The following is a 23,328-nucleotide window of genomic DNA, read 5'->3' as shown; positions in this document are numbered from 1 at the left end:
CTCCTCCTCCTCCTCCTCCTCCTCCTCCTCCTCCTCCTCCTCGAGCCAGTGGCAGCCTGTGTCGGAGGAGAAGGTCGCCCTCGAGGAGGCTGGAGCTGAGGGCTGCAGTCCTGCTGTCGTTTGCCCTGAGCTCGGGGCCGTGCTGCTGCTTTGGGCTGTGACACCCCGGGTTCCCAGTCTGCAGCACCCCAGTGCCACAGGAACTGAAAAGGGGTGGGTGGCAGGACTGGGGGCTGCCCCTCGCCTTGTGCCCACCACCCACAGTGGGGGCAGCCCCTGAGATGGAGGGGACCCCCTTGGCACAGCCATGTGGGCAGCAGGACTCAGCAGGTTAAGATGGAACTGTCCCCTGCCCTTGTGTGGAGGACAGAGGTGTTGGGCTCCTGCCATGGCTCTGCAGGTCCAGGCTTGTCCCTGGCCACGGCAAGGCGGGAGCAGCCAGAGGGATCCCACAAGACTGGCTCCTGCAATCCTACAAGGAAAAGGCCAGCCTGTCTCCAGGTAGGAGCAGCTCCTGTCCTGTGTTCGGGCTGCCCTCCACTGTGGCTTGCTGTCAAGGCCAGGAGAAGCCAAGCTGGGCCAGCGCAGGGGCAAATCCCCCTTTCTGTGAGGCTTTTGCCTCCTCGTTGCTGAGTCCTCCCCCAGACCCCACAGGGAGCAGAGCCACAATGTTCACTGTGTCCCCGTGACTCAGTTTCCCCACCAGCCCCTGACAGCGTGTACCTGACCAGTAGGTGACAGTTCTGCTGTTCCCCCATCCAAGGGGGAAACTGAGGCACAGAGGAACAACATGCCCAAAGGTCATCCTGGAAACCTGTGGTGACTCTGGACATTTGGTGAGACCCAAAGCAGGGCAGATCTCATCCTGGGAGGGACATGGGGGGGTCAGACATGTTCTACATATCTACAAAGCTGGGGTGGGGCCCCAGCCCTCCCCAAAGACTGATTCATTGAGGCCACACTGAGAACTCACTGTGAGATTTGACACTAACCTGGTACAGGATATTGGATACCTTGATCCAGCCCCGTCGTGTCCCTTGGTGCAGCTCAGAGCAGGAAAAGCCCACCCAGCACAGGAGCCCCCCATGCCTGTCCTGGGGATGCTGACCCTTCTGGGGCTGGGCACGGCAAGAGTATGGGGGCTCTCCTGGCCCAGCCCTCGTGTCACACCAGGAACTTGTGGAGGCAGAGAAGTGAGGTCAGGGACAGGGGAGACTGGTGGGGACCACAGGGACATAAGTAGGGGAGCACAGCTCTGACTGGACCAGCACAGAGCAGTTTTGAATCACCAGAAAGACCTTTCTGGGCATTTGCAAAACACTGCCAGGAGGGCCAGAGGCTCATCAGGAGGCAGGTATGGGCAGGAGCAGGTGGGTAGCGAGGGGAGGCCTCCAGAATAAGGGTTTTTCTCCAGGATGCCTGTGGCAGCAGCAGCTGCCCGAGCACGCATAGAGAACCTCCAAACACTTAGGCCAGCCATGGCACCGACTGTCCCTGAGCAGGGTGACCTGTTGTCTCTGTGTGACAGCTGTGGAGGGACAGAGGGCCAGATGCCAGGCAGGGGGGGCTGACAGAACAGAGGGCTGGAACCCCTCTGCTCTGGAGCTCTGCTCTTGTCCAGCCTGGAGAAGGCTTTGGGGAGACATCAGAACCCCTTCCAGTGCCTAAAAGGGCTCCAGGAGAACTGGAGAGGGACTGGGGACAAGGGATGGAGGGACAGGACACAGGGAATGGCTCCCAGTGGCAGAGGGCAGGGCTGGATGGGATTTTGGGCAGGGATTGTTCCCTGGCAGGGTGGGCAGGCCCTGGCACAGGGTGCCCAGAGCAGCTGGGGCTGTCCCTGGATCCCTGGCAGTGCCCAAGGCCAGGTGCTCACGCTGAGGCAGCTCCTGGCTCTCGCTCGGTGTCCCGAATGCAGCACGGAGCGGCTCAGGGGGCCAGGGATGCTGGGTCCGTGCCGTGCTCCCGGTAGGACGCGGTTCCATGGGGAGAGGGTGCAGCGGGGACTGGCCAAAGGTGCTGGGTCCCCACCACGGGTGCTACGGCCGCCCAAGCAGCGGTGAGGGCTCCAGCGCTGGGGGAGCGGTGCGGGGCACCCCGAAATTGGGATGGAGGACCGTGGCACCCTCCCCACGTCCACTCCGTGGGAAACGGGGATGACTGGCACCCAGTGCCTCTCCATGCTGGGCACTTATGTATGACGTGGGTGACTCTGGGAAGTGCTGGGGCTGCCCCACTCCCTCCCACGCTGCTCAATTCACAGTGGAGATGAACATTTGATACCTTCCCTTTCTCCCGGGCTCCCTGTTCCCCACCCTCCCTGTGTGGGCTGGCAGAAGCAGCCTTGGGGAGCAGAAGGGGTCTGGCAGCCACCCCAGCCCTGCTCCTGGGAAGGGCTGAGAGGGGAGCAGCACAGGCAGGGCTGGGGGCACAGGGAGGGCAGTGCTGCGGGCATGGGCCTCTGCCCCCAGCGCAGGCAGCAGCGCTGCAGGCTGTCGCCAAATCCTCTGTTTCCAAGGTAACATGGGGATCCCACAGCTGGGAGAGGCAGAGCTGGAATGGGATGAGATGCTCGCTTCTGGCCCCCCTGCAGCTCCTGTCTGTGGGTGATGTTCTCCTTTTCCCAAGCTGCCTGGCATCAGCGTGGTGCTTGGCTGAGGGCAGGAGTGTCTCTCCTGCTTCCAGCTTCTCTCCTCTCTCCCTCTCACCCCCTCCTTGCCTCCAGCTCTGAACCAAGGGAGAAACCAGGCCCTGCTGCCCACCTGGGGGCTGGGGAGGGAACTGGACCCTACCCTGCAGCCGAGCTCGGTGGCACCCAAGGGTGAGATGGAGCCTTTTGAGCAGCTACTGAGAAGTCCCTGCCTGCACAGAGAGCTGTAATCCCATATTCCTCTTGGGGCTCCTTGGGAAGGACCAGTTAGTCCCCAAAGGCTCACAGAAAAGCAGTCTAGAGGTCAGGCTCAGGGCATCCATCTGCTGACCCACAACAGGGCCACAGGCAAACCCTGTTCCAGACACCCTTGTGCCCCGTGGTGGCTGTGAGGAGGGAGCTCGGTGTTCCCTGCCCCCAGTGCACTGTGCAGGCTGCTGAGCCTCGCTCGGTGATGCCACACGGCATCCTGCTCACTCGGGACCTCCCGCAGCTGCAGGGGTCTGGTGATGACCCCAGCGGGTGGGAGCCCATCAGCTCACAGCTGCCATGGAGCCGCTGCCTGCCAAAGGCACAGGGAGGGGTGTTTCTCCTGCCGGCTCCAGGGAAAATCCTGCTCTTTCCCCAGCTGGCTGGCTCCCTCCCGCAGCCAGCCTGCAGACACCAGCTCGGTCTGCAGCCGTGCCTGGTGCCCAGGCCAAGCCTCCGGCACTGGGAGGGCTCTCCGTGCCCTCCTGGAGCATGGAGAGGTGGGACTGACATCCCGCAGGTGTCCCCTGCCACCAGGAGACACAGCACCCCCATGTCCCCATGTCCCCTCTGTGGCGATGGAGTGCTGCATCAGTGCCTCCCCTCCTTGCTCCTGCCCTAAGGCAGAGCCTGCCAACAACCTGGGGGTAACCAGGAGTTTTAGGGGTTCCCAGGCTGGCTGCCCCATGGCAGTATCCCCCTGCAGAGCACATGGACACTCCTGCTTGGGCCTGGAATGGAGCCCTGATCCCCAGATCACCACCTCAGCTGACCTCGCCACACCTCACCCCACTGGGGCCTGCCTGAGCCCACGGGATTGCCCACCATGGCTCACTGAAGGCACCAGAGGACAGTTCCCTCTGCTCAGCAACCACCCCACTGCTGGGTCGGGAGAGGGAGCCTGGATACTCACCGCAGAGCAGCCTCGGGCCAGGAACACGCCAGACATGCCTGAGATGCTGCAGGTTGGTTCTGGAGGCAAACCCACCAGTTAAAAAGGCTCAGCTACTTGTCCTGGTATCTTTATGCAGCAGACTGAGGCAGTGCTGGATTAATTATATTATGCCATGATTGAGGCTGTTGCTAGGCTACAGTCCCGGTCCCTAAACCCATCCTATTGCAGGATTTCCCCACCATCACTCATCTGGCTGCTCCGGGCCATCCCGAAGGACAGGGAAGCACCACGGGCTCTCCCAGCAGCTGGACCCTTGGATGGAGGGACATTGCAGGCAGCAAACCCATCGTACCCCCAGCCAGCCCCCACCCAGGTTCGTCCTGTGCCGGGGTTGGGGGGCTGCCCCCCAGAGCACTCACAGCACCCACAGCCCCTCACGGCATTGTCACAGGCGGGAGCTGCAAAGTGCCAGCAGCTGTGAACTGCCATCCTCTCCAGGGATGGCTAAGGCAAGGAATGCTCCCCAAATAAACACCTGCAGAGAATGGGACAGCACCTGGGCCATCCCAGCGGAAGCCAAGAAACTTTGAGATCCCATGCAGGCAGGGGAGCAGGCACTACCCTGTCCTTGATGGATGAGGCTCCCCATGCTGTGCAGGGTAACCAGCCCCCGCCAAAATGCAGTGATAAATCTGCACTTTTCCCTCCTACTGCTCCAAACCCAACCCCTACAGCTCTGGCCAGCACTAGCTCCAAGAAACTGCAGCTCCTCAGCCTCAAGCGCTTGATTTTTCTTTTGGATGACTGATAAAACCAAAAGCAAATACCCTGGTACCTGCAGAGATGCTTGCAGTAACTATTTATATCATTGTGATTCTGCAGAAGCTTCCCCATAATGACAGGCACGTACATACTTTTTATATTTAGCTTCTTTGAAAGGATGGCATGGGAAAGCCTGGCTCAAACAAGGCCAATTTCCTTCTCTGCTCCCTCAAGCTTGCTGGCTGTGGCTCACAGCTCACGCTGGAGCCTGAACCAGTTCTACATTCCCTGGAAAAGGGAGAACCACAAGCTTAAAAAGACCAGGTTGGACAGGGCTTGGAGAAACCAGGTCTAGTGGAAGGTGTCCCTGCCCATGGCAGGAGGCTGGAATGAGATGAGCTTTAAGGCCTCCCAATCTAAGTCAGTCTGGGATTCTGTGTGTAGTATGAAAAGGGCTTTTGCTGCTATTCCCTTCCATGCTCCCACTTTACCCACAGTGTAGGATTTCTCTGGCCTCGCTGCAGAAGCCAAACCATGCCAGACACCCTCCTGGGGCTCAAGAGTAAGTAGAGCCAGCTCACGCATCTGCTTTTCTCTTCTACAGGAGTATTTTGGAGCAGAATGACTCATCTTTGCTTGTTTTTGCCTCAGCTCCTTGTGCTGACAAGCTGCAGGGAATGTGGCACAGGAGCAGGGCTGGTGTCAGCAGGACTGGGCAGCAGTGCAGCCCCTGAACCCACCCCTGCCCACAACCCACACCCCCTCTGCGCTGTGGAAGCAACAGCCCTCCCAGGGCAGCTGTCAGTTCTGGGGAAAGAACTGATGGGTTTTATGTTCAGCTCCTTTTAGTGGGAATGGTTTTTGATTCAGTGCCCTGTCCTGCAATGTGTGAGCGCTGCAGCACGAGGAGGGACACGAGCCCCGGCACGGGGGCTCTGGGGGAGAAGAAGATGTGCAGAGACAGGTGTACAACAGAGCTTTATAGTCAGAATGGGCAGTACCAGGGTTTTTCGACACAAAAATGGAACATGACCCAAAATCCTGATGGAACAGAAGCACTTGTGGGACTGCAGCAGCTGAGGCTCGAGCTCCCACCTGCCTTTGCCCAAAAGGGCCGCAAACCGCTCCCGTCCCAATTTTCCCAAATCTCCTTTTCCTCCCCGGATGTGCAAAGTTTGAACTGTCCCATGCTCAGAGGAGGCAAATGCTCATGGCAGACAGACCTGAACAACACACTGCTCATGCAGCAAAAAAACAGATTGTTTTATACAGAAATGGTTACAAGTGCATTTTGGGTGCAAGAAAAAAATGGAGCAGGAAATGCCTGCTGGTCAAAACAGCTCTGGAGGAGTTAATGGATCAAAAGAACACATTGCTTTATAGGAATGCAGAAGGAAACTCCAGTTTGGATTTCATGGCTGACATTTTACAACAGAAAGGAGTAAGGGAGAACAAAACCAAACCTCAAATCAACTTACAAGCAAGAGGGGAATGTAATGCACAGAACATAAGGAAGCTTCACTGCCTGAGCTGAGCAAGGAACCCCAGACCCAAACCAAGAGGGGCACAGAGAACTGACCAGCTCCATCAAACACAGGGGCTGCTCACAGACACAGGGGAGTGCCAAGGGGTGGCCATAGTGCCCACCCAACGGCTGCTGAGCAGGTTCTAATCCATGGGTTTAAATTCAAAGCAAAAACTAAAAAGCTTCCCAAACTCATGGGACAGAGGAGGCTCTCTGCTTGGCTCAGGAAAGGCAGCACGCTGGCTGGCTGCAGGATGGACACAAGCTGGAGCAGGATGGACGCTGCTGAGCTGCAGTGCTGGTCCCTCTCGGCACAGAGCAGCAGCCGGGGTTTACAGCCTGACTGGAAAATGCCTGAGAAGCAAATGCCTTGCCATGCCAACACTGCCCTGTAGCCAATTCTGAAGCTCTGGATATCTTCATTTCCACATGGAGTCATGTCCCTGAGAGGTCCCAGCAGCAGGGGATTCTGGAATATGCAAATTCAAAGGTGGGAAATGCAGAAAAGCACTGATTTTCTCTCTCTTTCAGGTTAGCTTTGCACTTTTCATTGTTTTCCCAAACTGCATAGCAGCTTACATGTAGTGTCTGAGACACTGGGGCCACGGAAATCAATGGGCTTCATGAATTCCAACAGCAGCACCAGTGAGGGCTAATTAAGCTGCTGTGCAGAAAGGTCCTGTTCAAAGGACATCAACAATCACACACTCTCACACTGTCCCTGTGCCTGCTGCTTTAGAGAGCTGTACCATAGCATGATCTGCTTGACTTAAAGCTCATCAACTGCTGAGTGAAGCAATAGCCAATATCACCTTTCTCCTTAAAAAAATAGGAAGGATAAGAAGTTACAGACTTGAGACAGTCGAGCACGATGCATTCATGCGGCATGTTTTGTTGCACTCCTCTTAACAAGACAGGAATTTCAGGTGTGCAGGAGTGGAATGCAGCAGGGATGGAGCAGGAGGCAGGTCCCTTTACCCTGCAGCCTGCCAGTGACCTGATGATGGCATCTCTGGAAGGAGAAAAACCCACAGCCTGACAGCAGGCCTGTGAGCCATGCCCTGAACCTTCCCCTGGCTCACGCACATCTCAGCTGGGTTTTCTTTGTGTAACGATGCACCAGAGCAGCACGCACAGATGTAAAGCTTTTGTTTTGCTCACTCTGGTTTGAGAGCCTATACAGCAAAGGGCCAAAGCTTTACACATCTGTGCCTGTCCTGGGGTGACTCGTCAGAGAAGAGGGAGACGGCCATGGTGCAGAGTCCACCGAACTACAGCTCCTCGTAGTCCCCCCCGCCCCGTGGTTTGCTCACGCCGGCTCCTCCTCCGCCAAGAAAAGCCTCAAGTTCATCTATCTCGCTGCTTTTCTCCTTGCTCTTCTTTTTCTTCTTCTTTTTCTCTTTCTCGTCTTTGCTCTCCTCCTTCTCTTTGCTCTTCTTGTGTTTGCTCTTCTTTTTCACTGACTTGTCCTCTTCCTGCAAAATGAGAACATTTTTATTAACAAATGCTCTGAGCATGCCAGTGACCCGGAATGTACTGCCCTGGCACCTGGCTCTGAAGAATGGTTTGGGCTGGAAAGCACCTAGTCCAACCCCCATGCCATAGGCAGGGATGTGTTCAACTGGATCAGGAATCTCACTGAGGTGGAAGCACTGAAGACCCTTCTGTAAGTCTGGGCAGAAAAGCAGACAGACCATTTGGGTTATACAGGGCACTGCTCTGTCAGACAGGTTGTGCCCAACAGGACCATAGTACTGAACAGGCTTAAATGGCAAAGACACAGCCTCCTGCAGACTTCCCTCACTCTCCCTGAGATGTCTGTTGTGGGGACGCCTTTGCTTGAAAAATCACGATGCTATGAACACACAGCCCAGCAGAGAGGCACTGCCCGCTCTGCCTCATCCTGTGTTTTACAAATTCACACACTCCCTTTTCAAAATTCAACTGCTCTACAAGCTTGCTTTGAAATTCAGGGGTCTGCAGAGCCTGGGAGGAACAAATCAGAGCTGCAGAATGTGAGCATGGAAGGGAGTCCACCAAGTCCCCAGAGGACACCAGCAAAGGCCACCTATGTTCTAGGCAGGTGGTAACATGGCAGATCTGAGAAATTAAACAGTACCTCTTTGCTTTTCTTTTTCTTCTTCTTTTTCTCCTTAGAAGCTTGTTTATCTGTTAAAACAAAAAAAACCCCAAAATATTGTGTTTAATCAATTGAAATGGTAAGAGCTGCAATTCTGTCCTGGCCCCATTTCTGAGAACAAAATGCTCCATCCTGGGCATCCATGGGCAAAGGCAAGGCCAGCACCCCAGAACAAACTCTGCCACTTTGGGAAGGCCCCAGCATTCACAGCCTGACTCAAACACATCTGTATTGTTTAATTATGAGCATTATATGATCTGTGTGATCAACACTGACCTAGCATTCACTGTCTCACAGCTACTAAGAAACACATCTGGATACTAGCTCTACAAACTGGTGCAAAGGCCAAATTTGGGACTGGATTGTTATTTCCAGACCTGAAGAAGAGCTCCTGGGAACAGTTCCCCTCTGATGGAAATCCTCCTAGGCATGTTCTCCGAGGATGACTGAGGACACGGTGTCAGCAGATGGGACACCCTGGCAGGCCAGCACTCACTGCTGCTCACACTGTGCATGGAAATTACATCCCCAGAGCGTCCCTGCTGCAACCCTGCTCTACAGGGGTGAGCACTTCCACACTACCAGACGAGTGCCAGAGCGCATCCCTGTCACGTGTGTCACACATGACTGTGGTTGGTGACTTGGCTGCTGAGTGTCCACTGCCTTTGCACAAAAGTGCCTTGAGCAGGGGAGCACCTGCTTGGCTGCTTCAGCAGAGGCTTCACGACAGCAGCACTTTCACTGTCACTCTTACCTACACACGCCTTTTCCCTCAGCTGATGTGTAAATGCAGCCATGGAGAAGTCGAATTACCAGTCAAGCTCCAATCACTGACAACTGAGAGATGGTTTTATATTTATCACCAAAAGAGGAGATAGGAAGAACCCACGTTTAATTATTTAAGAATCTAAACTGAAGCTGAATTATTGACCTGGGCCTCTGCAGATGCACTTACAGCTATTTCAAGATCTGCTGTTCAGAAGCTCAGAGTGACAAGCTGATGGAACCATGGCAGCCTGTGACACCTTCCTCACACTTTTGGAACAGCTATTCAAGGAGCTCTCTCTGGTGCTGCTCACAGCTTTTTTCCTTCCTTAAATCTTTAACTTCCCATCTTTCATGCTGACATCGGGGCAGGTCTACAGGAAGTTGCTTTGCAGTAATGCCTAGACAGCAGGAATTATTTGCATGAGTAGGATTTGTTCCCTCAGGGAACGGAGGGGCAAAAAATAAACCCTGAGGAATGCTTAGGTTGTGATTAGGATCCCACCCCATCTTTCCCACAAACAGAAGAGGAAATTGGCAGGGTATGTCAGAGCATTTTGTTCAAGCTGATCCAAATCCTGGAGGGGGTGGACACTGCAATGCAATGCTGAACACCACTTCCCAAGCACACAGGGCTAAGCAGGAAGGCTTACACAGCAGCAGCTTGTGAAAGATGTGATTCTGCTTGCAGCTGGGACAAAAATAACCCATGGCTGGTGCTAGGGACAAGCCAAGCTCTCCTCCTCATGGGGAAAAACTTAAAAGCTGTTTATGCTGTGTTAAACCAGACTACAGACTCACACAGGGCACTGCATGAAGTCAGAGGATATTTTATTTAGTGTAAATTGATTTGCTGACACCCTGGAAAGACTTTGGAAAAACCAGATGTCTGACATACAAAATCAGCAAGAGTGGAAATAAGGTGTGAGCTTTACCTTCCTCGCTGCTCTCCTTGGGACCAGCTTCTTCTAAACCCAAGCCAAAGAGATCTGAGTCATTTATCAGTTTAAAGGAGGGGACTGTTGGTTTCACAGGTTGGGGTGCTTTTGCCAGTGAGGTATCATCATCAGATATTTCAGAGAGATCTTCCCGCACTGGAAATTCATCCTAGAGACAAGCAAAGGGAGACAACACTGACAAATGCTTCAACCAAAATCTGTAACCATTTTGCACACAAAAATGTCAGATGTCAGCAGGTGGGGAGGAGGGAAGGAAATGGCAGCTGAACTAAACTGTTATTGTCTGGAAATCAATGTCCTGGATCTTATGAGCTCTAACTTTTGTCTTGGTAAAATGCCTCAGTTGCACTGGTATTGGCAAGGGTGTTCTGACAGCTTCACATTGGGGCTGCTGAAATGAAATTCCCAATATAAAGGGACTAAATAAGACCTTCAACTCAGTTAGCTCACCAGCATCAGCTTCCTCCTGCCCTGGGGAGGCACCTCTGTTCTGGGAAAATCCAACCTAATAGACTGAAAGCTCCCCTCCAGCCCTGAGTGACAAATGCTTTCTGCTGTGCAGCTCTGTGGGTCTCAGGTACCAGAGGAGCAGGGCTGAGGAAGCAGAGTGTGTCTACAGAATAATTCCCTTTGTCAGGCCAAAAGGGAATGTGCTCCCAGGGCAAATCTGCCCTTTCAATGTGGGCTAAAACCCAGGATGCTGCAGAGCCTGGAAATGACCCCAAAATCCTCCATCTCTGCATGATGGGAATGGAAATTCAATGGAATGATTTTCTGATACCTGCCAAGTGATCCTTTTCAGAATCTGTAATCCAGCCTTTCCTTGTACAGGGATGGAACACAGCCCTGCTGGTCAGGCAGTGCCCCCACCTTGCTAATGGTGATGGCTCTACTGGTTTGCCTGACCATCAACAGCCTGCAGTGGAAAAGCATTCACATGCTAAGGAGCATTCCCTGGGTCAGGCATTCCCTGACACTGCTGCTTCCTCATCAATCCCTTCTCACTGGTGCATGCAAGAGATGGTAACTTGCTCCAAAGACTTTTGCTTTCATATTAAATTGTCAAGAAAAGCAGGAAGTGAAGATGCAAAATTAATGGAAAATTACTTAATAAACAGCATGACACATGAGCAAGGTCAAAGAAACTGGGACAACAGCCCTTTCTACAGCATTCCAAAATGATGGAAACCCCCTGAACACCAGCTAACCCAGACATCAGGACACCCCTGCTCATCCCAAATCACTGCTAGGAGTCTCCAGAGATTGCTGTGCAGGCTGTGAGTACAGATCACTGAAATCAGGGTTATCTCAAGCCATGCAGGAGTTCTGAGCAGTTCAGAGAGGAGGGGCAGGAGAAGTGTCTTCTCCACCTGTAATACAGAGCAAGTGTGAGGGGACTGCTGACATATCTGTTTTAGCAGACACCTGCTGGAATGTGCTGAATGTCACAGACCTTACAGCTACCTCTGCTGTCCTGGAAAGTCCTTCCCAAGCAGACCTTCCCTCTTCCCTTTAAGCTTTCCCAAGCAAATTTTGTGATGGCCTTTTTATTGCTGGATTGACTGCAAGGAGCTCACTCTTTCTGGCAGAGACATCCTTCTGCTTGTTAAAGTTCATGTGAAAACACAGTAGCTTTGCATTTTGTACCTCCCACACTGCTGGACTGGCTAAGAGTAAACAGCACACTAAAACACACAAGCACAAATCTTATTTGTGTTTGCAAACACAAAAGGGAAGGGAAGGTCTAGGCTGGATCTCAGAAAAATGTTCTTCCCCCAGAGGCTGCTGGCACTGCCCAGGCTCCCCAGGGAATGGGCCCGGCCCCGAGGCTGCCAGAGCTCCAGGGATGCCCAGGGTGGGACTGTAAGGGTGTCTGTGTAGGGCCAGGGGCTGGACTCAATGATTCTTCTGGGTCCCTCCCAGCTCAGGGTATTCTATGGATCTGTAATTCTATGGGGTTCTTGCTGCCACGTGGCTTCCACACTCAGAGCATTGCTGGGTTTGTGCTCGTATCAGTCTCTGCAGGTTGTTTAGCACCTGCCTTGCTGCAACTGCTGCTGAGGGAGGGGAGAGCAGATGAAGGCTTTGCTCAGGGAAATGCCTCAACCCTTCCAGCTCACAGCAACATGGGCTTGGTATTTACCATTTTTTTCTTCTGGCTGTCAGAATCCTCACTTTCAAAGTCTGGATCATCCATAACAAATGAGAGCATCTGAGTAGCTATTGGTCCCTCTTGATCACTGTCAGACTCCTCAGGCTTCTCCTCTTTGACCACTTTCTGCCTGGAAGCAAGTCCCTTGCTTTGGGCAGTGGCCTTTGAGGCCTGGGCTGCTGCTGTGGGGGCAGCAGCAGGAGCTGCCAGGCTCGTGTTGCCCTTGCTGCTGCTGCTGTTTCGTTCAGACCCAGAACGGGGAGGTAAACTGTCAGGAGGCTTCGGGTCAGTTGCTTTGGTCAAAATTGCTTCACTCTGGGGTTTCAGAGAATTTCTGGAAGACCTGAGAAGAAACAAGTTGTCAGAACCTGTCCACCCCCCTATTCTGTGGAGCAAAGCACAGTTAACAGCTGAGCCTGCCTTGAGGGCTACATCATAAATCCCACTGGGAAAGGCAGTGCATCCTATAGGGGTGTGGGGTCAAAGGCACCACTGAGGCTGAGGATAACCCTCGTGTCCCTAACCCTAACCCTCACACCACAGGATGTGGAGAACATGACCCAGCTTGTCATTCCCCAGCACAGGATGTGGTGAGTGACTCCAATCCCTCCCCCTAAGACTTGATGCTCTCCTCCCCACACCACCACAGCCACTCTGGTGCTCAGTTCCAGGCCCTTGTTCAAACTGGAGGAAAAGCAGGTAGATGTTTCCATGCAGAACCCAGTGTCCCAGTGGACAGGACACACAGCAGCTACAGTAACTAAATCCCCAGCTCACAGCTGAAGAACAGGCAGACAAAGACATGGAGACTTCCCAGAGGCCACACAAAGTCAGTGGCAGGATGGAAGAGAAGTCCAGGTTTGCCAGCACAACCCCACACTTCAGTCTGTGCTCTGTACCTTTTTTGTTCCTGCTCTGTGTTTTTGTCTCCATCAGATATAGGGATGACCTTAGAGTCCTTCACCTCTTCCTCTTCCTCCTCCTCACTGGAGAGGGTGATGTTCTTGCTGGGCACCCGTTCTGCTGCCAGCATTGGTCTGCTGAGGATTTTGTCATCCAGATCCAGGTCATCTTGGAAACCTGCTACCATGGGGTTCCCTCCAGGCACCTCTCCATCACTGCAACACAGAGAGTGATCAGACACCACACCTCAGGAGGGGCTGGACAGACCTGCCTCCCCTGCACAAACACTGAGACTGGCCTGGCTTGTACAGCCAAATTCAGGGCACACATCCCCAGCCTGGGGCAGCTGATGATTAAAGGGCTGGAACACCTCTGCTCAGGAGACAGGCTGAAAACGGGGATAGTTAAGCCTGGAGAAGAGAAGGCTCTGGGGAGACATTAGAGCCCCTTACAGTGCTTAAAGGGGCTCCAACAGAGCTGGAAAGGGACTCTGAACAAGAGCAGGAGGGACAGGATGAGGAGAATGGCTTTAAGCTGAAGGAGGGCAGGGTTAGACAGAACATCTGGAAGGAATTATTCCCTGGGAGGGTGGGGAAGCCCTGGCACAGGGTGCCCAGAAAAGCTGCGGTTGCCCCTGGATCCCTGGAAGTGTTCAAGGCCAGGTTAGACAGAGCTTGGAGTAACCTGGGATACTGGAAGGTGTCCCTGCCCATGGCAGGGGGTGTCACTGAATGGGCTTTAAGGTCCTTTCCAACACAAATCAGTTGGTGATTCTGTGATTCTGTGCACTGTCAGCCTTCCCCTGCCACTGCCCAGCTCAGGCTGGACCTGCTCCCTGCATGAGGAGGCATGAGCCCTGCCCCAAAAGGGCCACAGCAAGGATGTGTCACAGAGCAGCTGCTGCCCCTCAAGCTGGAAATGAGTGGCTGGAGAAGGTGAGCCTCAGAGCAGCCCGGGGCCACAGCTCCATCAGAACATGGAGCTCCATCCACCATGCAAGGATTGGTCAGTCAAACCACGGGAACTGCCTGTCACATCCTGTAAGTACACCTGATCATACACTCCACTGCTGTGGGAGTTCACTAGCAGCTATTAGCTTCCTAGAATCATTTCTGCTCCTGTGGTGCTCCCTGAAGCAGGCAGATACACTGGCACCATAGCCAAGCTTTAACATTGCCCAAATTAAATTAACCAAAGGACACAATACCAGAGTGGGGAGTCTGTCAGCCTCCCTGGATGTAGCACAGATCTGTGTTCAGAGGCAGCTTGAGAGAGTTTTGCAGCTGAATTTGAAGATTTTTGTCTGAATGTCCCTAGGACTCAATTTTAACACTTGCTGGAAAATTTGCTCATGTCAGGAATATAGATATTTTCCCCAGGTCCAGTTGATGAGCCTTTGCCATCACTTTTCCTTGTTTCATCCACAAGAGATACCCAGTTCCCTCCTGATAACCCCACACACAATGGTGCCACCTGTATTGTACAAGCACATCCTTCGTTTTACACAGAGACAAAAAACATATTATAGCTTGGAACAGATAAGATTGTAGAGACATAAGCAAAACCCTAAAATCCTTTAACTGAAGTAGGTGTTCCCAGTCACCGGCACAGGACAAGCACTGGAAGACAGTTGAGTAGAGTATGGTGTGCTGGTGAGATGAGACATACCCTAAATATAGTGGGGATGATGGCAACTGCTCACTCTGGCTCCTCTACAGGCCTGGGTACTGCTTGACAAGATAGTTTTAAAGAGTTAATCCATCTGCCAACAGACAATGGAGTTGTTTGTGACAATGGGACACCACAACGATGACATCTGGCACAGCTCAGTGATCACAACCAGTGCTTGTCTGGGCTGGAGTGCTAAGACCAGGGCCAGCATCAGCTGTCCCTCTGCTCTTGGCATGGATCCCTCTGTTCTCAGGACCTGCTCACAGTGCCCTACTGAGCAGGGCCAGGCTGCTGAAGAGCCCCTTCATCACCAACACTGCTGCTCTCACACCATGCCAGGACACAGCCCAGCCACACAAAGGAGAGGAAAACTGGTGCCCAAGCAGCCCCCAGGGCTGGAGGAATGACAAGTAAATGATTCCTGAGGGTTTCAAAGCACTGGCAGGGTTTCCTCTTGAAATGCACTGAAAATAAAATGGAGTTGCATCCTAAAAATGGCAGGATATTATTCTGAACTAGACAGACTGCCTTTCTTTAACACATCTCCGCTCTGTTAGGCACAGGGCCTCTTAAGAGATTGCTGCCACTGTCCCTCCACACTCCACACAGACCTGCAGTTTCCAGCTTTCCCAGTCAGGATGGGTGTACACCCCCACGTGCACATCCCCTTGCCAAAGTGGGTCACGTCCCCTCGCAGTGAGAGCCCTGCCTCCATCTCCGGCCAGCACAGATCGCTGAGCGACAGCGGAACAGCAGAGCACTGCAGCGAATATACATCAGAAAAATATCACTGCTGCACTATAAACAGGCTCTGACAAGGGAAAACTAGGATCAGCTTGTGGTCCTGAGCTTCCAGTTGGATGGAAGGCAAAGCAAGGAAACCCAAGCACATTGCACCACTCCCTCCAGCCCTTGCAGCACTGCCAGGCTGGCATGAGCGCTGAGCTGGATGTCTGCAGGTGCAGGTACCCCCCCGAATGATGCTGCTCACTGAGGTCTGCTCTGAGCTGGTGACCACAGAGCCTGCTGGGGTGTCCTCTGTGAGCCTCTGGTGTGTCACAGATTGGCTGCTGGGGAGGAAACAAACCCTGCTGCCACCTGAGCTCACAGCCTCAAACCTGGCTGGGCCATGTTCCCTCAGCCCTGGGAGCTCAAGGGCTCTTGCTACATCCCTTTTTGGGGCTAAAGGAAGAGAAAAAACCCAAGCTCTAATAAAGCAGAGAAGCTGAGGGAATCCCACGCTGCAAGATGGGCCTGCATGGCTGTTCTATATTTGTCTTCTGCTGTGAACCTTGACTCCCCTCCCTTGGGCTAGCACAGCTGGGCATCATGGAATCCATAACAGATCCACAAAAGCAAAGAACCCCTTCAAAGCCTTTCCAATGTAAGGATACAGAAATCTGATCCATGTTTAAGATAAATGTCTAAGGATGCAGAAAAGAAAGATCAGGAACATTGTCAGGTAAAGAATAAATTTGCTTTCAGACACCTTCAGATCCCCCAGGGACTCAGGCCAGCCTGACCTGGCCTGAGCCAAGGCAAAGATGCTTTGGAGCCAGATTAGGTCCTCTGGTGCACCCATACCCATGCTGGCTCAGGGCATCAGGTTAAAGAGCAACAAATTAAGTTCTGAAACAGCAAATTGGGAAATTGAAATACCTTCCTAATTAACTGGCAAAGAAACTGAATCTGGGAGTTCTTTACTGCAAGTCAGAGAACCACAACATGCCATTGAATAAAACCCAGGACTCCACTGCAGGCCTGGGGCATGCCAAGCTGAACAAGGTGCCCCTGCTGCACCTTGTGCGAGGGGCAGGCTCTTCTGAAAATTTCTTGTTAAACCAAGAAAAATATCTCAGCTCTGCCACAGCCACAAGCAAGATGCTTTGTAGGCCAGAATGCTGCCAGCAACCACCACTTTTTTTTTAATAAAACATCCATGTGTTCTGTCATCACATGGGATGATGATTCAGGCTGACCTGCATTACACAGGCATTGAGTCTCACACACAGCACTGATTTAAAGCTGCTGTGGTTGAAGTAGAGAACACTGGGTCATGACAAAGATATCAAAAGATGCAGAATCCACTGTATTCACAGATGAGCAGTGTCAGCGCTTAATTACTCTCCTGGTTAGTGTTGATGACAAGAGGCAGCAAGCAAGGAGTATTCTGAGCAAAGGGAGACAGAGCCTGAGAGTCTGCTTTCAGACAGCTTGCTGCACATCCTCTTGTCTGAGCAGCTCAGTATATACAATCCCCTTTCCTTTTTTTCTGGCTAAAAAACATCAAAGCCAGGAGAAGAAAAAAAAGAGGAAAAAAAAAGCAAATCCAGCTTATGGTATAAGCACAGCTCTGCCATTTTGGGGAGATAATTATAGAATCACAGACTGGTTTGGGTTGGAAGGGACCTTAAAGCTCAGCTTGTTCCAACCCCCTGCACTGAGCAGGGACATTTTCAACTGGATCAGGTTGCTCAGAGCGCTGTCCAGCTGGACTGGGAACATTTCCAGGGATGAGGCATCCACCACTTCTCTGGGCAATCTGTACCAGGGCCTCACTACCCTTGCTGTAAAAAACTTCTTCCTTATACCTAGTCTGAATCTCCCCTCTTTTAGTTTAAACCCACCATTTCTTATCCTATTGCAATAGGCCCTGCTAAAACCTCTGTCCTCATCTTCCCTTAAACACTGAAAGACTGCAGTAACATCTCCCCAGAGCCTTCTCTTCTCCAGGTGAACACCCCCAGCTCTCCCAGCAGCTCTACATCCTCCTGATGCTAGTCCTCAGGGCTGGAGGCAGCTCTGCAGGTGGGGTCTCACCTGAGCAGGGCAGAACTACCTCTCCCCTGCTGCCCATGCTGGGGCTCAGCCCAGGGCACGAGGGGGGTTTCAGGGCTGGGACAGGTCCAGCTCTCATCCACTGGCACCCCCAAGTCCTTCTCCCCAGGGCTGTTCTCAATCCCTTCACTCTCCAGCCTGGATTGATCCCAGAGGTTGCCCCAGCCCAGGTGCAACAACTTGAGCTTGGCCTTGGCGAACCTCATGAGGTTTCCATTGGCCATTTCTCGAGCTTTCCAGGTTCTGGATGACATCTCCTCCTTCAGGAGTGTCACCCACACCACTCAGCTTGCTGCTGTTGATAAACCTGCTGAAGGTGCTAACTGCTCTGGAATCACTACATGGCTGCACCACGTTAGCCAGGCTGCACATGCAGTGTGTCCCCTCCTTTCCTTACCTTTCACTATCCACACGGTGCTTGGCCTGTGGTTTCCCTTTGTCCTTCTGTGGTGTTGGGTCTTCCAGAAAGCTGTGGTCCAGGCTGTCCTCAGGAACAAAGTCCTCCACACTCTGTACCTTGGCAGGGGCTGCAGGGTGCTGGGGAGGAGTGGCAGCAGCAGGATCTGCATTAGCAACAGGAGATGTAAAACAAGGGTGTCACCACAAGCAAGACAGAAATTGGCTTTTTCCAGATCTGTGCTGCCATGAGGCAGGACCTTGGCTCCACGGTGAGGGAAGAGAAAGGTTATGAACAGGATATAAAACAGCCCAGAGTCTGACATGAAGGACTCACAGATCATGGCTGCTGGGGATTAGAATGTGCCAGGCTGACCCAGGCTCTGGGTGGACTGAAAACCTCCCTGGCAAGGGCTGGCTCTGCTCTCCAGGGAATGCTGTGGCTGACTGCACCACAGGTTTTATTACACCTGTGCTGTGTGCACTGCTCCTGGGGGATGTCCCTTCACTGTTCTCTTACCTCTTCCAGACTGTTCAGTTCACCCTCTCCTATCCTCTTGCTTTTTTCATCTGTAACTGTCCATGGCAGAATTGTTCACATTGTGCTTTTGGATGTTCTGTGTAAAAAAAAGCTCAAGAGCCACCTCAAATAGAGACTGACTTTAATACAGTTTATTTGTAGAAACACCTTTACCCATCTTCAAGGTATCAGGATGAAAACCCATGAATTAGCATAACTAAGAAGCCTGAAGTGATTAACCTTTCCAGAATTTGCAATACTCAATGTTTTTCCTCTGCTCATGCTGCACTTCACATCCAGACTTTTCTTTTGGGTAAAACAAGACTTGTGCCTTTTTTTTGTAAATTTTGCTCTCCTTAGCACAACTTTCAGATCACTTCTGCATACAAACACTACCACTAATGCCACAGAGTAGCATTGGTGTAAGCTAAACCACAGCCAAAAGAATTACTATTCCAAGACTTCACAGGAAAGCTTAAATAGCAGCTCCCAGAAAAACCAAGTATTACCTGGTAACAATGATTTTTCAGCTGCCTTCCAGTGAATTGGTCCCTGGGTACATTCCAGTGGAGGTGCACACCCTCTGCACATTACTGAAACCTTGCAACACTGACATCAGCTCTTCCTGGCTGCCTTTTGCAACTGCCCCTAAGCACTCTGAGATATCGGGGATGAAAGTCACAAGCCCAAAACAGTTGTCAAGCTAAGAGTTAAAAACAGAGAAGAAAAAGAAAAACCCCAAACCTAATCACTGTAACACTGGTAGTAGACCACTTGTCTTTTTTTTTACAGATTAAAATGATGTTTTGTTTTTTTTGTTGACAAGGAATTTCTAACATCTGCTCCCCTCTTTGGTTTTTGTTTTGTTTTCTCTGGGCACGAAGAGTCATAAACAAACCAAAATGGGTGCATTGTGTTGTATCTGGGAAGAGGCACAGGATGCAGAACACTGTGTGCAGATCTAAAACCAGACCATTCCAACATCTGAAATTGCAACCCGTGTCCCCAGCACCTCCTCCTTTCTGTCCGTGGGTGTCTCAGGAGCACTCTGAGCCAGAGTGAGAGGGAAAGTATTTCCAAAGGGTGACTCAAACCATGTCATGATTTTTAGGCAGTGCCAGCTCTGCAGCTCCAGTTAGTTCCACAAGACAAAGTGAATGTGACAGGCAAATTATGGTCCAGATCAGTAAAATTACATGCAACAAACCCTTGATGCCTCTGCCTGGCACTCTGTGTGGCAGGGTCTGGAGCAAGGGCCACGCTGCTCTGCCAGGTACCAGTGCTGAGGCAGCAGCCAAGGGCTCTCTCCTCCCAGCCCTGCTCTGAAGGAGCACATTTCCCCAGAGGGGGAACCTGCACCTACGTGACCATTTCTGGCTGAATAACCCTTCAACTCAGCACTCTGCTTCTCTCCATTACGCACAGGAGCCCCTCTGGACTACCACATGTGTGCAAGGATGGCACTTCAAACTGCTTCTCTAGTCATTTTTTTGCTATTCAAAAGGTATTTTTGCTCCTGGTAGGAACCCAATATTTTATTTATTTTATTAAAGTCTCTCATGTGCGTTCAGGCTCTTTCTCTCAAGCAAGGTACAGCCACCACGCAGCTGGCTGGGCACAGTCCCCCATCCAGCACAGAGACAAAGCAAAATGCTGATCAGGAGAAAATAGAGAATGACAGCCCAAGGCTCCCTGAACACCCGCTGCACATGCATGGCACCTGTGGCCTTCACACGCCTGTCTGCTCGGTCTCTCACAGGGAAAAAACGAAATGAAATGAAAACTGGGAGGCCTGTGGGTCCCACCCTGCCAGGACAGGGCACCAGCACCTACCTGGCTGGGGAGGAGCGGGCTCGGGCGCAGGGGATGTCCCGAAGAGGCGCGCGATGATGCCACGCTTTGGGGGGGGGGCTGCGGCCAGGGGGGCTGCGGAGGGCGGGGGGGGCTGCGGGGCCTCGGCTGCAGCTCCTGGTGACAAGGATGGGACAGGGTCAGGAGAGATGGTGGCGCTCGTGACAAGCGGCAGCGGTGGCTGGGGGGTGCCGGGGCTGGAGCTGCCTGTCGAGGTGGAGCTTGGAGGTACGATGGGTGACTGGGAGCCAGAGGAGGGGCTCTGCCCGTTTGCTGCTAGTGGTGATGTGTGTCCTTGGCTTCGGGCTTCCATCATTTCCAGGAAGCTGTGGGGAAGATAAATTACAAATAATAGGAATGATGAATCACAGAATCCCAGACTGGTTTGGGTTGGGAGGGACCTTAAAAGTTCATCTCATTCCAACCCCTGCCATGCACAGGGACACCTTCCATCCAGTAGGCCAGGTTTCTCCCAGTCCAGCCTGGCCTTGGACACTTCCAGGAATCCAGGGGCAGCCACAGCTTCTCTGAGCATCCTATACCAGGGCCTCCCCACCTCCACAGGGAAGAATTTCTTCACATCCAACCCTGCTCTCTGCCAGTTTAAAACCACTGCCCCTTGTCCTGTCACTACCTGCCCATATAAAAAGTCCCTCTCTCTCCTTTATGTAAGCGCTTTTCATCTGACTGATGGGAGAGTATGGGTCTGCTTCCAGCTGGGCTTGGGAGGGTATGGATCTGCTTCCAGTGACACTGTGACTCCCTGGGTCACAATAAATCTGCTTTACCCACATGAGCTGACCTCACCCCATCTGCACTGAGGTGTGGAGAATCCCAACCTGCTCTGCACTACAGGATCAAATCTGTATTTGCAACGTTACTGGGAACTCCCTGAATAGACAGACTATAACAACAAAGGCTTGAAATGCAACCTGAAGTCAGTTGTTGTGATGTTGGATTGGCATCAGTTGGACATATGTCTCTAAAGGAGTAAGTGCTGTAGGAATGGTACATTTTTAGATTCTGCAGAAGAAATCACAGTACTCAGGAAAACTGCTGTAATAACCTCCTTATCAGCCAAGAATGGATCTGAGAGGAGAATCTTCGAACATGAAAAGAGCTGCTCTGAGGGCTCAGAGAAGACTGATTTGCCATTACCCTTCTTGCAGGGTGCAGATCCACATGCAGGCTGTCCCCTGCACACACTCCCCTTCTGTGTGAGAGGCCCTGGAGCCAAGCAGCAGGAGCTCTGGAGCAGGTTGTGGTTCTGGCTGCATTCCCGACTGGAAGAACATTAAAGCCTGCACCACTATAGAGAGTGAAAAGCTCTTTCCTTCCTTTTCCAAAAGAAACCCAAGCCTAATGCAAGCCTCTCTCTGCAGCCTGCAGGGTCAGCAGCCTGTTTCACACACTGTGTGCAGAGAAATGTGGACAGAGACAAGTTCTTGACATGAAATGGTCTGAAAAACAGATCTGCCAATACTGCACAGCTGAGAGATACAGAGAGGACACCCAAAGTGAAGGATCCTGTATAATATCCAGCACATCCCCATCTCGCCTCTCATTTCATTAAACCTAATGAATTTGTGCACAGAGGCTCTGGGTTCAGCTGGTTCTGCAAGACAGACTTTGGTTGTGCTCCAGGCAGTGAGAGTGTGAATGGAGAGCCTCCTCTGTCACACAGAGCATGACCTCGTTCTTCAGGGACCTGAGCCAGCCAGAACCTTCCCTGGACTGACTGCTGGGCAGAATGCAAACAGTGGGGGCTAGGAGACTCTGAGCCTTGAGATATGCTTCCCTATCTAAAGGCAGTAACCTGATATACTTTTAAGGAACAAAATAATATACTTTGTGACCAGCAGTGTCTGGAGCCCTAGGGAACAATAGCCCCAGGAAGCTGTTACTTGAATTGAAAAACCAGCAGTCCTTCCTAAGTAACTGGCTAAAGTGGAGATCAAGGGCAGCACTAAAAAACAGAATTAGTGAGGCAACATCAACAGATAGGGACAAGATAAAAGATAGAACTAGATGATCACAAATAACAGAAATAGGAAGAAATTCAACAGTACAAACAAAATTGTCATCTACCCAGGGATGAGGAAAAGAGTTCTTGCTCCCAGTTCTCCACATGAGAATGGCTGGGAAATAATTGCCTCGCTCATTCTGGAAATCTGGACTCAGAACTGCAATCCCAACCATGCCAGAGCCTGGCTGTCACGTGCTGTCCCCTGATACCTACCCTATACCTGCCCTGATGCAGCTCCAGCCGTTCCCTGGGTCCTGTCCCTGATCACAGAGAGCAGAGATTGCTGCTGCCCCTCTGCTGTCCCTTGTGAGGAAGCTGCAGACTGTCAAGGCACCTACACCAGTGACTGTGGTTGCCCCACTGATGCTCCCACCAGGATGCAGGCCAACACTGTGTGCCTGTTCCACACAGAACACTGGCTCCACCAACACGAGCTCCCAGCAGAGCTGAGCTCAGAGCACACGATGCAGCATCCAGTCCCCATCCTCCCTCTCCCAGGGCGAGCTGTGTGACAACACATTCCACTGAAAATGATGCATGGATTTGTCATACACCAGAGAGAAAACATAAAGGAGTTTAACTCCTGCACTGAGCTCTGTGGAGACTGCATCAGATTGGTTTGGAAGGTGCACAATACATCACACATGCTGCAAGGACATAGCAGGGTGTGCTCAATACCTCTCTGTCACTGTGCTCCCTTCCTGAGGAGGGAATGGGGCGATGGCTCAGCATCCTCCAAGCAGGGAACCCACAGTGTCCGTGGGATGGGGAAGGCAAACCACAGAGCTCTGCAATTCAGCCCTCATCCAACAAAGCAGAGGCTCTTTATCCCCAAACCCTGTGAATTGCCATGGCCTGCAAAGCTGTTTGTGAGCTTTGCCTGCAGACGATGTGCAACTTCTCAGCTCCACATCACATGTGCTGAGTGCTGAATTCTGCCATTCCTCCCCTCCCAGCTTTGATCCAGGGCTTCTGGAGAGCCAAAGAGGAGAGCTGAACTTGGGACTCCCAAGACCCACTCCTGCC

At 52.2% G+C, this 23,328-nt stretch overlaps 2 protein-coding genes across 2 annotated transcripts in view; both read right to left on the bottom strand.

Moving 5' to 3' along the window:
• The window catches only part of AJM1 (apical junction component 1 homolog), a 14,326-nt gene extending 10,426 nt beyond the window's left edge, over window positions 1–3,900 (bottom strand). Inside the window, exon 1 of the mRNA XM_015644487.2 lies at window positions 3,813–3,900. The gene's annotated coding sequence lies outside the window, so the exon portion shown is untranslated. The remainder of the gene's footprint in view (window positions 1–3,812) is intronic.
• Window positions 3,901–5,517: 1,617 nt separating this feature from the next.
• The window catches only part of RABL6 (RAB, member RAS oncogene family like 6), a 39,270-nt gene continuing 21,459 nt past the window's right edge, over window positions 5,518–23,328 (bottom strand). The window contains exons 9-15 of the mRNA XM_019008454.2: window positions 20,259–20,602; window positions 17,907–18,072; window positions 12,997–13,215; window positions 12,089–12,440; window positions 9,922–10,093; window positions 8,201–8,250; window positions 5,518–7,556 (exon numbers count right to left, since the gene is read on the bottom strand). Of these exons, the coding sequence (XP_018863999.1) occupies window positions 7,353–7,556; window positions 8,201–8,250; window positions 9,922–10,093; window positions 12,089–12,440; window positions 12,997–13,215; window positions 17,907–18,072; window positions 20,259–20,602 (1,507 nt within the window). The 3' untranslated portion in view covers window positions 5,518–7,352. The remainder of the gene's footprint in view (window positions 7,557–8,200; window positions 8,251–9,921; window positions 10,094–12,088; window positions 12,441–12,996; window positions 13,216–17,906; window positions 18,073–20,258; window positions 20,603–23,328) is intronic.

This window comes from Parus major, chromosome 17, assembly GCF_001522545.3.
Source record: "Parus major isolate Abel chromosome 17, Parus_major1.1, whole genome shotgun sequence".
Classification (NCBI taxonomy): Eukaryota; Metazoa; Chordata; class Aves; order Passeriformes; family Paridae; genus Parus; species Parus major.
Note: the sequence above shows the minus strand (reverse complement) of the source record. Positions and strands in the feature narration are given on the sequence as shown.